Source organism: Condylura cristata, unplaced genomic scaffold, assembly GCF_000260355.1.
Source record: "Condylura cristata isolate star-nosed mole 26May11 unplaced genomic scaffold, ConCri1.0 scaffold00024, whole genome shotgun sequence".
NCBI classification, from domain to species: domain Eukaryota; kingdom Metazoa; phylum Chordata; class Mammalia; order Eulipotyphla; family Talpidae; genus Condylura; species Condylura cristata.
In genome coordinates this window covers 28,713,301-28,727,471 of record NW_004567125.1, presented here as the reverse complement: position 1 = coordinate 28,727,471, position 14,171 = coordinate 28,713,301, and the positions used below count along the sequence as shown (strand labels likewise).

At 36.0% G+C, this 14,171-nt stretch overlaps 1 protein-coding gene across 1 annotated transcript in view; it reads right to left on the bottom strand.

The window, feature by feature from the left end:
* Positions 1-14,171, bottom strand: part of PLA2G4A (phospholipase A2, group IVA (cytosolic, calcium-dependent)) — a 102,029-nt gene that overhangs the window by 64,377 nt on the left and 23,481 nt on the right. Inside the window, exons 3-4 of the mRNA XM_012728925.1 lie at positions 7,155-7,303; positions 6,423-6,536 (exon numbers count right to left, since the gene is read on the bottom strand). Coding sequence (XP_012584379.1) covers positions 6,423-6,536; positions 7,155-7,303 — 263 coding nt within the window. The remainder of the gene's footprint in view (positions 1-6,422; positions 6,537-7,154; positions 7,304-14,171) is intronic.

Here is a 14,171-nt window from a genome sequence, read left to right as displayed (position 1 = left end):
AGAAAGAAAGAAAGAAAGAAAGAAAGAAAGAAAGAAAGAAAGAAAGAAAGAAAGAAAGAAAGAAAGAAAGAAAGAAAGAAAGAAAGAAAGAAATCCTACCATTTGCAACAACGTGGATGAAACTAGAGTGGTATAAATCAGAGGGAGAAAGAAAAATACCATGTGGTTTTACTCAGATTTGGTACACAAAGAAACACATTAATAAACTAAATAAAGTAAGAATAAACTCTTGGATCATAAGTCTAAATGAGTGGTTATTAGAGGAAAGGGGGAAGGGGAGAGAATAAATCAGGTCAAAGGGGTGAACTGTGTGGTAAAGGATGGAGTTACCTTTAGTGGTGAATGTAATATAACATACAAAGATGTGGATAACTGTGTTTACGTGTGTGTGCATCTGTGTATTTGTTTTCAGTATCAAACACTTTCTGTATCTTTAGTAATGCTGCTGAGGAAAAAGCCAAAGCCTATTAATGTAATTTTTCCATGATGTGATCAAACTTCTATGACTTCTATGACTCAGAAAGAGAATATCCACGTTCTGACTTTGCAAATGTGAGCTCTGTTACTGTCTGACTTCTGGGTGCCTGTTCTTCCTCCATGCATGAATGCTCTACTTCCATCAACTTGTCTAGACATTGTTTCTCAAACATGCTTTGTCCCTTCTAGTCTCCTAACTACGAGAAGCTCAGGAACTTTTCTCTACTGGAACAACCTCTCTTTTTTTTAAATTTTAAAATAAATTTTGTATGTTTTTATTCTTCATTTTGTTCAGTTGTAATCCCCATGGGTTTCCTACCACCAATTCAACTGTGTGTCATCCAACCACATCCTTTCTTTAAGGTCAATACTAAGCCACAAATGTCCATTGTAACCCCCTGTAGCCTCTGTCCTCATCTCCCCTGTCCTCTCAACTACTCTTTGTTCCTAGTTCTCAATTATCCAGGAAAACTCTACTTCAGGACCTTTCTATTTAGAGTGCTTTCTGCCCTCAGATGTCATCAGAGAGGCTTAGGTGAGAAAAACTCTACTTCTTCTAGGAATTATAAATATAATTTTTTTAAGATTTATTTATTTATGCATACAGAACTGGGGTATGGATCAGAGGTGCAGGGGGCAGTGAGAGGATTCACCAGAGACAAAGTGGGGAGCAGAACAGGCCGACTGACTAAGTACACTGCTGAGGGGTGCGGCGGGCAGGTCAGGAGAGGTCTGCTGCGCCATGTGGATCACCTCCAGGGCAGGGATAGGGGTGGGGATCAAACTCATACTGAAAAGGCTTTAGCTTCATAGTGCTGTGCTTTAACCCGCTGCGCCGCCAGGGAGGGCCCAGAATTATAAATATTTATAAGTACATTACAAATGTTATAAATTTAGAAAAGATTTTAAGTGTCTGTAACATTTTGGGGACTACATCTGCATTCCCCTTCACAGTCATGTACATAAACCCTTTCTGCCTTCCGTAGTTTATTCAGCACTACGACTAACACTAACACAAGAAGTGTTTCCTGATTTATCTTGCTTTTTTATCTTATTAAGTATATATTTTGCAAGTATAGTGATTTTTGTTGCTTTTGCTTGGCTCTAAGCAAAGCAGACCAAGAAATGCCTAAAGGCTGTCAAACTGTAGGTGTTCAATAGTTATTTGGGAACAATAATTATTGAATGAATAATTTCTTACAAGTCTCATTACACATATTATCTATCATGGCATGATTTACTTGTTACAAAATTATAATATGTGAATACTTAAATGTATTTACTGACGTATGAAGTGTTTAGGTAGGGGGTGGGTGAAGCATATCATTATCTGCAATTTGCTTTCCTTCAGCAGAAGACTGTGGAATTTAGGCGGCAGTTATATAAATGTTTGTTTCAAATTTGAAATTTTTAAATATTCTATGAATGTATTTTTAATTGTGGGAACATTGATTTGCAATGTTGATGATTGTGATCTTCTCCTTTAGGTGCTGTTACCATGCTGCACCCTCACTGAGGCAACTATTATCCTCTACCACCTTTATCTGAGCTCCCTCCTTGTTGTGTCCTCATATCTCCCCTCCTGTTGGCTTAGTTCCACAGTCAGATTTTTAGGGTTTGTTATGCTTCATTTTTACCTGACCAAAGCTTTGGATTGCTTCTCTGTGTTCCACATATAAGTGACACCATCTGCTATTTGTAGTATTCCTTTTGACTTATTTCAGTTGAAATGCTTTTTTTTCTTCAAGACTTATTTATTTATGCAGAGAACGGGGGTGTAGGCCATAGGTATGGGGTGGAGGGCAAGTGGGTTAACAAAAGACAGAGTGTGGAGCAGACAAGCAGATCTACTGAAATACAATGCTGAGGGGAGCAGCAGGTGAGACAGAAGAGGTCTGTTTTGTCATATGTGAGTCAGCTCCCTGGCTAGGTATAGAACTGAAGCTGTAGTGCCTGAGACTTAACCCCTATGCTACCTGGGAGGCCCTGAAAATTTTTATGATAAAATTTTGTGGAAAATTATGCTTTAGGGATGACTTCCTTAACTGTATAAACTTTAGTTGCCCACCAACTGTTCTGTAAGACACCTATTTTATTTTCTTTATAGTATTTAGCACCATATAGTAGTTATCACTCTCTGATGCTGTGTTGACTATCCTTTTGTTCACTGTTACCCACTGACCCTCCCCATTAGAATGAAGCTGTATGGGCAACCAACAGGTCATTTATCACACCCTGTGCTATTTGCTTATCACCTAGAATGTTGCCTAGAACATACAAGTGTTCAATAAAGAACTCCTAAGTAGGTAAATGAGTGCCTATATGCATCAAGATACACTATTTTATTGCTTATCAGTTTACATATGAATTTTTATTCCTTTCCAAACAAATTCCTTGGAATGGAACTTTTGTAGTCTCTTTAATATTTACCAGAGTTTGAAGAGCACAGTGAAAACTCAACTTTTTCTCCTCTTCAAAAAAATAATGTGTTGACAGGCCAGGCATTTAAAATTAAATAATAAAAATATGTATTACTACAAAATAATTATTTTGTGATCCTATTTATAAAATGGGAAGAACTTAAAGCTTCTGGGTGAAAATGGTCAAAGGGAAAAAAAAAGTGTCCTTTTTAAATCCAGAATTTTATAAATTAGAAAGGACCTTTGAAATAAGTTAATTAAACCTTTATTTTAATGACGAAGACAAGACAGAGTGAGAGAATAATAATTTAAACATTCTGGAGAAGGGTTAGCAATAGAAACAAAATGAGACACATTCTTTCCCAGTTTCCAGTTTTTGCCTAGAGGAAACAGGTCATCCCTTATTTTTCCAGCTGGCTCCTGGATACAGATATCACTCTGTGTTGACTAGGAATAACTTTAGGATGACAAATTTTTAAATTTTATTAATAATGTCCTCTTTGAAGATTGTAGAGAAAAAACTGATCTCTGAGAGATGGGGATTTAGATATTAGAGGCTGACTGGCTAGTGAGCCACCTGACTTGGGGAAGAAGGTGATCTCCAACAGGCACACTCATATTTACCTTCTCCCCACACTACCACAGAACTGTCATCATTCAGAAAACAGCTGTTAAGGACTCCAGAACATAGCATGAAGCAAAGCTGTCTGTTAACTGCTTCCTCAGGTACATTAAAGGAAGTGGCTATGTAATCTACTTTAAATACAGGAATGCAGAAAACCTTTTTTTTTAGTCCCTGGGGATAGACACCTAAGCAGAGGAAATGACTAGAGGAGAAGAAAAACATGTTTTCGCACAAGAATCTTCTCTTAGATTCAGTCTTGTGTCAGAGACTGAAAAGTGAAAAGAAGCATTACACTTTGTAGATCTAATTCACACTCACAAAGGCCTCACAAATATGTACTGAGAAGGGATCCTAGCAACACATAACTGGTGAGATCTGTGATTTTAACCTTTGACTACCTCTAAGCTCTTTACACTGCTACTCCACAACACTTACCCACCAGGCCCTTGGACTTGCCAGGCCTCAACTTGCTTTCTTCTTTTAAGTCTCTCTGTCTTTTCAGCTTCTTCTGCCTGGATTGCTCATAACTGCTCTGCCCACTTAAATTCTACTATTTTCTCAATGTACAATAGCAGCAGTAACTAAAACAATAAGCATTTATGGAATGCTTAATATGTACCAGATACTGTTCTAAGCACTAGATGGTGTGGATATATCTATGTGGGTATACCTTTTACATAGATTTCTATAATAAATGATAACTATAGGCCCTCTCTGGTGGCGCAGCGGGTTAAAGCACTGCGCTAAGAAGCTAAAGTCACTTCTGCATGAGTTGCATGTGTTCAATTCCCGCCTGCCCCGGAGGCGACCACATGGGACAGCAGTCCTCTCCTGACCCACCCGCTGTTCCCCTCAGCAGTGTACTTCGTAGATCTGCCTGTTCTGCTCCCCACTCTGTCTCTAGTGAAGCTTCTCGCTGCCCCTGAGCCTCTGGCCTGTACCCCAGTTCTGTATGCACAAATAAATAAATCTTAAAAAAAAATAAAATAAATGATAACTATATATTTAAATTAAATGTTGATAAAGATTTAAATTAAGTAAATATATAATCTGTGATTAATATAACAAATGAAATATGATTATTATTAATAATATCTGCCATGGTATCATTGCTAAATTTAAAAGTCCCCATTCCTTACCCAAGGAGTAGATGGAATTGCCATGGGTTTTAAGCTTATGATCCATAGAACTGATGATTCGTTGTGCTAATTCAGATCATCTGTCTGGACACACCCAAGACTAGTCACTCTAACTAGTCAATGGTACCTGAAGTATAAAGAGCCACGGACCATCACTAATGGGCAACAGCCCCCTCATGCCTCACCTGCTACTTTTCTTAGCAGTGTTATCTGATTAAATCTGCCTGTTCTAACTTTCACTTGGTCTCTGGTGAATTCTTTCACCACCGTACCTCCAGCCTACACCTAGTTCTCCCCCATGACACTATCTAATAGATTTAAGATATTCATTTGTAATATTAATTTTATGGTCAATAGTATCATATGGGTATATCATATATATAAATAAAATCAAATAACTTAATCATAATGGCTTTCCATTTTACAGCTGGGAAGGAGAGGAGCTAAGAGACTTCACCAGGATAAAACATATAGGGGACAGAACTGGGCTTTGAATAACAAACAAAATGCCAACTGTTCTCTCCATTAAGATGTTTAAAGTCATCTACTGATATCAAGCCCTTTCTGTCTTCTTCTCACAACACAATCTTTCTTCGTTTGTCTTCCCACAGCACACTTCATGGGTACATATCTCTCATGCGATGGTTTCTTTTTAATATGTATATATCTCCTTGACTTTGCCAAACATTCCAACACTTCCCACCTTCATCCCACATAAAAATAATGGAAAGGTAGCTTCTTAAACCTTATTTTTATTTATCTTCCTTAAAAAAATACAAATTATTGGTACATAGTAAAACTTCAATAAATATTAACAAAAGAAATAAATGAAATAACCTTAAAAGAGGTCAATAAACATATGGGCAGTGAAACTCTTAGCATTGCCTAGAAGACATAAAAGAGCACATCCTCATGGCCCTGAAGAGACCAGCTAAGAGCTGAAATCCCAGAGCACCTGAGGGTTTCTGACTATGGTGACCTAGTCAGGTAGTCCTATGGGTTTAAGCTGGTTCCTACATAGATACATATTTCTTCAATAAATATTGGCCATGTACTAAGTTTGTAATTAGGCATGTAAAATCATGATTTTCTTAGAAGTTTATTTTATGGTGAGGGGCCAATGATGGGGAGGAAGATGAAAAATTGAACAGTTTAAATAATTCAGTCTCAACAGATGTCAAAGATAATGATGGGAGTTGAGGGGAAGAAGAGGTCATTTAGGATGGTAATGGTTAAGAAAGGCAACATGGAGGAGGTAACAGTCTAGGAATGGGTAGTTGTAGGAGAGGACAGAGATCTGAAAGTCTTTCTAACGATGAAAAAAAAATAGAGTCTCTCCCAGTAAGAAGAATTCAAACACTAAACAACATCTGTACACAGACCCACTGGTTGTTTGTCTCTCACTGTAAACTACTGAATCTGTTTCTTATAAAATGGTAGTGTATAAATAGCTCTTCAATGATTTTCTTATTCCTGAACAAATTATTAAAATTTGAGAAATGCAGCAAACCTAGAAATATAAAGACAACAATACTCACAAGGCCATTCCTATGAACTTCTCCCTGCCTTTACCCTAGTGAACTGAGTATTTCTTGGGACAAAAATATCCCTCCATAGGATAGAGGCTTAATTTATAACTAAACATGTTTTAAAAATTCAAACAAGTAAATAATAAAATTTCCAAACATTAAGCTCAACTTTCTAGAGTAAATAGATTTTATCTAAAATAAAGTTGAAAAATAATTCTGTTGTGTTACTTACTTGGTTGAAAACAAAAGGAACTTGTTTCTTCTCTCCCACTTTCATAGAAGATATGGGAAAAGTTGCAGTCCCCAGAGTTTCATCCATGACATAATTGGCATCCATTAACGTGATCTACATAAAGGAAAACCTAGAGCGTGACTATAAAGTTTCCCTCATATTTATGGAATCTATATCCAAAATTCCCATTACATTTAGCAAATCAAAGTTCTTAACTCATATTTCACAGTCATTTGGGAGCTTCAATATTCAAAGGCTAACAATACAGCTGTCTTTTCTTCCTGAAATCTACATTTGCAACTAAAATAATGCTAATTATAAAAATCCTCCCAGTTGACCTATTTCATTATCATGCTTTCAAAAATGGCACTTTATCCCCTCTCAAGAGAAATGCTATCTCAGAATATAAGACATAAATTAATGTAGCATATCTATGCAACTACACTAGAAAGGGTTCGTTATAACTTATTTGAAAGGGAATTGAAAATATGTTTATTATTTCAAACTTGGATCTTCTTTAAAACAGAAAATGTTTTCTCTGAAGTGTATATGGAGGATAACGGCTTCTCAGCTCTACCTAATGTCTTCATATCCATTGGACCTCCCAGAATTAATGAGCATCATCTATAAACCAGATACACCACCTGTACAGCTACATGTCAACCACACCTACCCAAGCATCAGTCTCAGCATGAAGATGACCATTTAACAGTCCCCAAATAATTCACTCACCTCCAGAATATTGTCCTGATTGGGATCCAAAATAAATTCAAATGTCTCATTCCACACAGGATTTACATCATTATTGAAATGTCTTGTTCTCTTCCTACTGTCAGGGGTCGAGGAGATGAAAAGTTCCACATATGGATCCGGTGTGTCCACTATAGATGGAAAACACAAAAGAGAAGAAGGCAAAATATGATTTATGAGTCTTAATTTGTTTTTATGAACATGTGCTGTACAGATACTTTCAATGAGTCTATAATAATGTATTCAAAATGTCTGAGACCAGATAAATAGTAGAACACCCCAGATCTCTTATACAGTATGCCACTACACATCATATCTCCTGTGAAAAGGATGGATTTATTCGGTGATTTATTCAGAAGTCCTCTACCTAGAGGAGACTACAGCCGATGATTTCACCCAACAATGAAGATTATAACAACATGATGATGACAAAATCAGGGGCTCAGGATCATGATGTTTGTCTACATTATCCCAGATTTTTTACTTTTCAAACAAAATAATGGAAGTTAGTGTGAGATAAATATCATTAATTGTGACAGGGTTGCTTTGTATGGCAGTGCAAGATGGGTGCTGTACAACTCTTAAGTGATGGCATTTACACTGATGGTCAACAAATAGTTTTGTTTTATTTAATTTCCATTTGGAGCTTATACATCATGGCCAAGTGTAGTTGAGTCTCAAAAGTGACAGTGCACTATTAACACTTAAATTTCTCATTGAAAACACACATTTCTGGCCCACATCCCCTAAAAGCTATCATCAGCAGCTCTACAGTGTCATGTCTACACTTTTGAATTAATAATATAGTTGAATCTGATGTAGGCCATCTGTTTATACTTTAGAGATATTCTTTTAGAAAAAAAAGGAAATAGGTATTTAATCCAAGTTCTAACTCAATTTTTTTGTCTTTCAATAGGGCCATGGTAGACAAACTAGCAAATTAAAAGATTGGGTAGGAGGAATGGGAAAAGAAAATGACCAAAGAAGAGTCATAAATATGTGATTTAAACATGATTTTAAAATGTGAAGTAAAAGAGTGATTTTAAGGGAAATATTCGCTTAGCAGTTCAATGTAAGTGTTCAAAAATGCATCTCATCATCATCCCTTAGGGCTGGTTCTTTCTCATGGGACTAATAGCCTTTTTAACTGTTTCCCCAAATATTAGAAAACACATAACCAAGCAAAAGGCAACTGAGAAAACACAAAGTGTGTGAGAAGGAGAGGCGTGCAGTCCATAAACATCATTCATTCATTCAACAAATGTGACTACTATTTGCCAGGAAGTATCTAGAAGCAGTCAAGCTTTGAGAGGGAGCCATACTCAAAACTGCAGATATTAATTAAGAGAGTGAGTCAGGTGCTAATAGTGTAATTTTAAAGGCAAGGATAAACGGGAGACAACCAGATATATTATGCCAATGACTCATAACTCAGTCACCTGGATTATTACACACCAGTAAAGTCAAGAGCATAGGTTGAGAAAGTGCCTTCTGAGGCTTGATCTTCATTTGAATCTTTGAAGAAGAGGGAGAGGTTTTCTTGGGTCAAATAAGAAAGAGAAAGCAGAAAGGGAAGTTCCCTGGGAGATAACCAGGTCTGAAGAGAGAGCAGTAAATTTATTGGCACAAGATAACATGATATAACCAGTTGGCTCAGCTACTTTAGACTCAGTGGGTTATATAATAAATTCTAATTCTAATAAAATGATTAAGAAAATACCATACAATGACATGACTACACTGTGTTTATAGGTCAAAGCATCAATAGTCATTTTATTGGAAACTAGTTCAGAACTGTCCCTTTCAATTTTTATTCTTTTTATTTTTCAGTAAAGATAATATTTTAGAATTTTTGTCAAAAGTAGCAATTTTTATAGTTCCTCCTCTTGCTCTGTTAGCAACCCACTTCAAAGTTATGCTGTCAAAGGATGCAGGACAGTGGAAAACCGCTAGCAGCTTCAAAGTTTGACATTGCAATCTGTGTAAAGTCTAATCTTTGCAAGCCAAGATCTGCAGCAGTGGGCGACATAGAATGCAAAGTAGTCTTAAAAGGCTGTTTTAAGAGTGGATTATGATAACCACATCTCAGCTCACTTTCTTCACTTACTCTGTCGTTTTTGCTGGCATGGAAGCACAGGGAAGCTCTAAAAAAGATAAATTTTCCATTTAACAGCAAAATTTAGCCCAAAGTTTTGCACATTTCCTCAAAATGCATTAAGGAAAAAGTCTAATGTAGCAAAAGAAACATTTATTGTTTCTTTTTTATACTGTGTACTTATTTCAACACTTGTGAACTAATGCCCACAGGGTAAACAGGTATTGAGTCATTGTTTCAGCTCCACCTTAATTATTTCCAACCCAACAAGTGGTGAGGCAGAGAGGTAATGTGTGGGCAATGACTCTCATCCTTTTATCTAAATCTTGACAAACAAAAATGTCAAAGGTACGGGATACAGATCTCTCAAAAAGATGACATGCAACTACATGCACCAAAAATAGTTTCAGAATTCCGGAGATGTAAAACTTGTAAACTTCAGTGGTTTAAGAAATGCCTACATAAATTAACAACAGGTCCGTCTGACATTTTGGCTTTGTTCAATCAATGTATTTTATGATTACATTAAAGAAGCTGATGGTAGCTTCTAAACTCCTAATTTTAAATATTCTCTATTTGTTTTCCCATATCCACTTAGCTCACAAGCAACTTGGCCCTTTTACTTCAAATAAAGATGAACTATAACTTACTTAAACAGAAAAAAAAAATTCCAAAAGGAAAAGTCCCCACAGATTCACAACAAAGATATCACATTCTTAATAGCTTTGGTCTGCTGAGAATTAGTTTAATTAAAACACAGTATCTCCAATTGCCATCTCAAGTATTAAAAATGCAGAAACCCGGCCCTTCCTGTTGGCGCAGATCTCTCTGTCCAGCCCACTGCTCCCCTCAGCGTGTATTTCAGTAGATCTGCCTGTCCTGCTCCCCACTCTGTCTCTGGTGAACCCTCTCACCTTCTGAACCTCTGGCCGGTACCCCAGTTCTTATATGCATAAATAAATAAATCTTTAAAAAATGCAGAAACCTTGCATCTTCACTCAGTCTTCAGCTTGGGCTTGGAAATCTGCATTTTTGACAACTTGACCAGATGATTCTTATGCACATAAATTTAAACAACGATTTTAAAAGTATTTTACTAGGATCCATTAAAGAATAATAGTGTAATAACACCCATAGAAAAGCAGAGAGGTGCTGGCATTCATAAATCAGTGGGCCTTCTGTCATGGAATATTCTGCCCACAGACTATATCAAGTGCATGCAGTAATTCACTTCTGTTTCTTTCCAGGCATTAAGTACATTATCAAGTAGCCACATGAAAATAAGTCCAGAATAAAGTGCAGGTGGGTGTGCTAATCGGCAGTCTAGAGAGGGTGATGGCTGATAATCGAGTGTTTTGCCGCAGTCACCATCAAGAGTGATGCCGGAACAAGACCAGAACTCCAATAAACATTTGTTGAAAGAAATGCCTCTGAAATGCTGTTGTTAATTGCGGTCATTCCTTTGAATCAGCTATGACTTCATACTAGTGGTAAGTACATAGAGAACTTAAAGCTTTAAAACGCAAAGGTTTAAAAACTTATGTCAACATTTTCACTATTCCTGTGTCTACTCTGTAGACTGAGGTGCTGGCATAAAATTTAGAGAAGTGATTAGTTCCATGGTAAATATATGAATTTCAGTAAATATCCTTTTCCTGTTTTAATGCAAGTATTTTAAAGGATAATACAGAGAAGTTTTAGTAGATTATAAATGTATAGTTTGTTAATTTTTTGTAAACTGAATTCGCCCATGATAACACATCCCAGATCAAAATACTGATCACTACCAGCATTCCTGAACCCTCTTTCACCTCCATGAAGGAGACACTACCTGCCTTCCATCACGACAGAATATTTTTCCTGTAATTTTTTAAATCTTTAAATAAAAATATAAAAAAAAATCAAAACACCATATATTCTTGGGTCTGACTTGTTTTACCCACCATTATGTTTATGAGACTTATCCACACTGTCATGTGCAAAATTACCTTTTCACTATTACTGATGCATTGTTGAAATTTAAAAAGGCAAAGGAACAATTATAAACATTTCATAAAATGTTTATCAATTTCAATTTTAATGGAGACTTGGTTTTTTAAAAGATTTATTTTATTAAAAACTGGGGCATAGGCCAGAGGTGTGAAGATTCACCAGAGACAGAGTGGGGAGCAGAACAGTAGGATCCACCGAAATACACTGCTAAGGAAAGCAGCAGGCGAGACAGGAGAGGTCTGCCTTGCCATGTGGTTCAGCTCCCTAGCCAGGGATTGAACTCACGCTGTAGTGGCTGATGATGGTTTGACAGTGATGAGACTTTAACATCTGTGACACTAAGGAGACCCTGTTAATGGCAATTTATAGTATGTCCAGTTTGGGTGATTATCAATGGTGATGCTCTGAATATTTTTGTATATGTTTTTTGATACATGTTTTGTGGACACACAGATAAATGCTTCTGTTAAAATATTCAAGAATTTCTTGGAACACAGGATTACTTGCACATAGAATTGCTACAGCACTGTACATCCTGATGTTAGCAGTCATGTGACAGAACATCCTTTCCAACACTCAGTATTTAAGTGTACTGATTTCAAATGCCTGCTGGATGTGTATTAGTGTCTCTATGTGGATGAATTCACACATCCTTGATGACTATGTGAGGTAAAATATGTGTCTATATATTTTTATCAGTTAGTTGGTTATTCTCTTGCATGAAGGACCTACTCAGGTATTTTGTCCATTATTTTTCTATCAGATTTTATTTTTTAAATTGTCTGGTTTTTAGTTTTTTTATTGATTGAGAGAGTACACATTATGAGTATGAATCCTTTGACAGAAACACAAATTATTTAAAAAACCTGTGATTTTATCGTTCCACTACCATAATGGTGTCTTAGCAAAAATAAATGCCTAACTTGAATACAGTATGAAGTGCCTGTTTCCTTATCAGTCATCTTTTTGTCTTTTGCTTCAGAATATTTTAACTTTTCCATTTATAATATGTGTGTTGATTTTTAAAAAAATCTTATTTGCTCTACCCTACTTTTTGAAGTCTTCTACATATTCATTAGTCCTCATGTAAGGACACAAATCAGACTTACACTTCACTGGGAAGGCAAAAGAAAAGGGTTGAATGTACTTCTTTTTTCCCTTATACCTCGTACTTTAACTACACATATATTATTTAAAGCTTTACTTACCATTCTTAAGTTCTTCTCTCGTGTCTCTGAAGAAAAAGTATCCATAAACTCTTTGACTAATTCCATACTATTCCACCTACTTTCAGATATTTCTCCCTACTCAAAAACGTATACTATAAATAATTGCTTTGCCCTTCATTGCATCCTCTCATTCTATACGTAGAAACAAATATTGATCATCCTAAGGAATAAAATCTCATTAATTCTTCCAGTTCTTCAAGAATTTCTTCTCCATCAATGATTTTGGAAAGCTAAATATAGCCTAAAATTATTCTCCCTAAATCTCATTATCCATAAATTTCCAACTATTGTCTGCCTTCTTACCATATCTCTCTCTTGTAAAGTTTTCTCCAGCTTTACTGAGATATAACTTACATGTAACACTATATAGATCTATATAATGAGGGGACACACTTTTAGATTGCCAAGAGATTACCTCCATCATCTCACATAATTGCCATTTCATTTTTTGTGGTGAGAATATTTCAGATCTATTCTTATAGTTAACTTTCAAGTGCATGATATAGAAGTATTAATGACAGTCACCATACTATACATCAGGTTTCTAGAGCATGTTTTTAACTAAAACTTTGCTTACTTTGATTATTTCTCCCCACTCACTCACTCCCTAATCTTTTCAACCAATGTGCCCCTGTAACTTTAATGTAAAATTCAATGAGCTTTTTGTCAATTTTTACTTTATTTGGCATACATATATATATGATGTCCTTTGCAATTTATCTCTTTTTGTGCCTGGGATCATTATTTGTGATTCCAAAACTGACTGTTTCAATGTTTCTTCATTCTATATTCAATATTACCCTGACTTCCCCTCCCCACCCCGCCCACCACCCAACCCCTTAGCTTACAATATTAAATTGGGTATGGAGGCTTTCTCTTCATATCTCTTAAAAATCTTTACAACAATCTTTTAAAAGGAAGCAGACTCATGATGACATTTCATGCACATGTAGTCAAAACCAATTTGTAAAGGAGTTATCACAATTCTTGATATAGTATTAAAAACACTCAACTTGCCCCCTCTGTCAACACTACATCAATAATCCTGTAGTCTAATGAATCTTATATCCTTTAAAGCCAATTTTCTTCAAGGTTTAAAGAGCAACCAGAAAGTATTCCTTCAATTTATCAAGGATACAAGGAAGAAGTGGCACAATCAAAACAAATATGAGGTTTCTGTTTAGATGCCCCAAATATAATCTATTTCTGAGGATTATGTTTTGAAAGGGGGGAAACTTTTACAATCTTTCTGAATAAATTATGGATTTTCTTTAACTACTCCTTGGCTCTGAATTGTACATAAATAGTGTCTCCTTGATCCATATCTTTGAGTACCACCTCCTACTTGGAGACCTTCAATCTGCTCTTGGATGCCTTGAAAAAACATCGTATCTCTTGCAAATACCTTGAAAATTCCTCAAACTCAATATATACAACAAATCTATTTTCTTTTTATCTTTCCCCAAATGCAAGACAAAAGAAAAAAACCTAAACCTCCAAAACAAAAGTAAATACTTGTTCTTTTTTTTTTAAGGTTTATTTATTTATTTATTTACTTATACAAGAACTGGGGTGCACGTCAGAAGTGCCAGGAGGTGAAAGGATTCACCAATGAGAGTGTAGAGCAGAACAGGAAGATCAACTGAAATACACTGCTAAAGGGAGCAGCAGGTGAGACAGGAA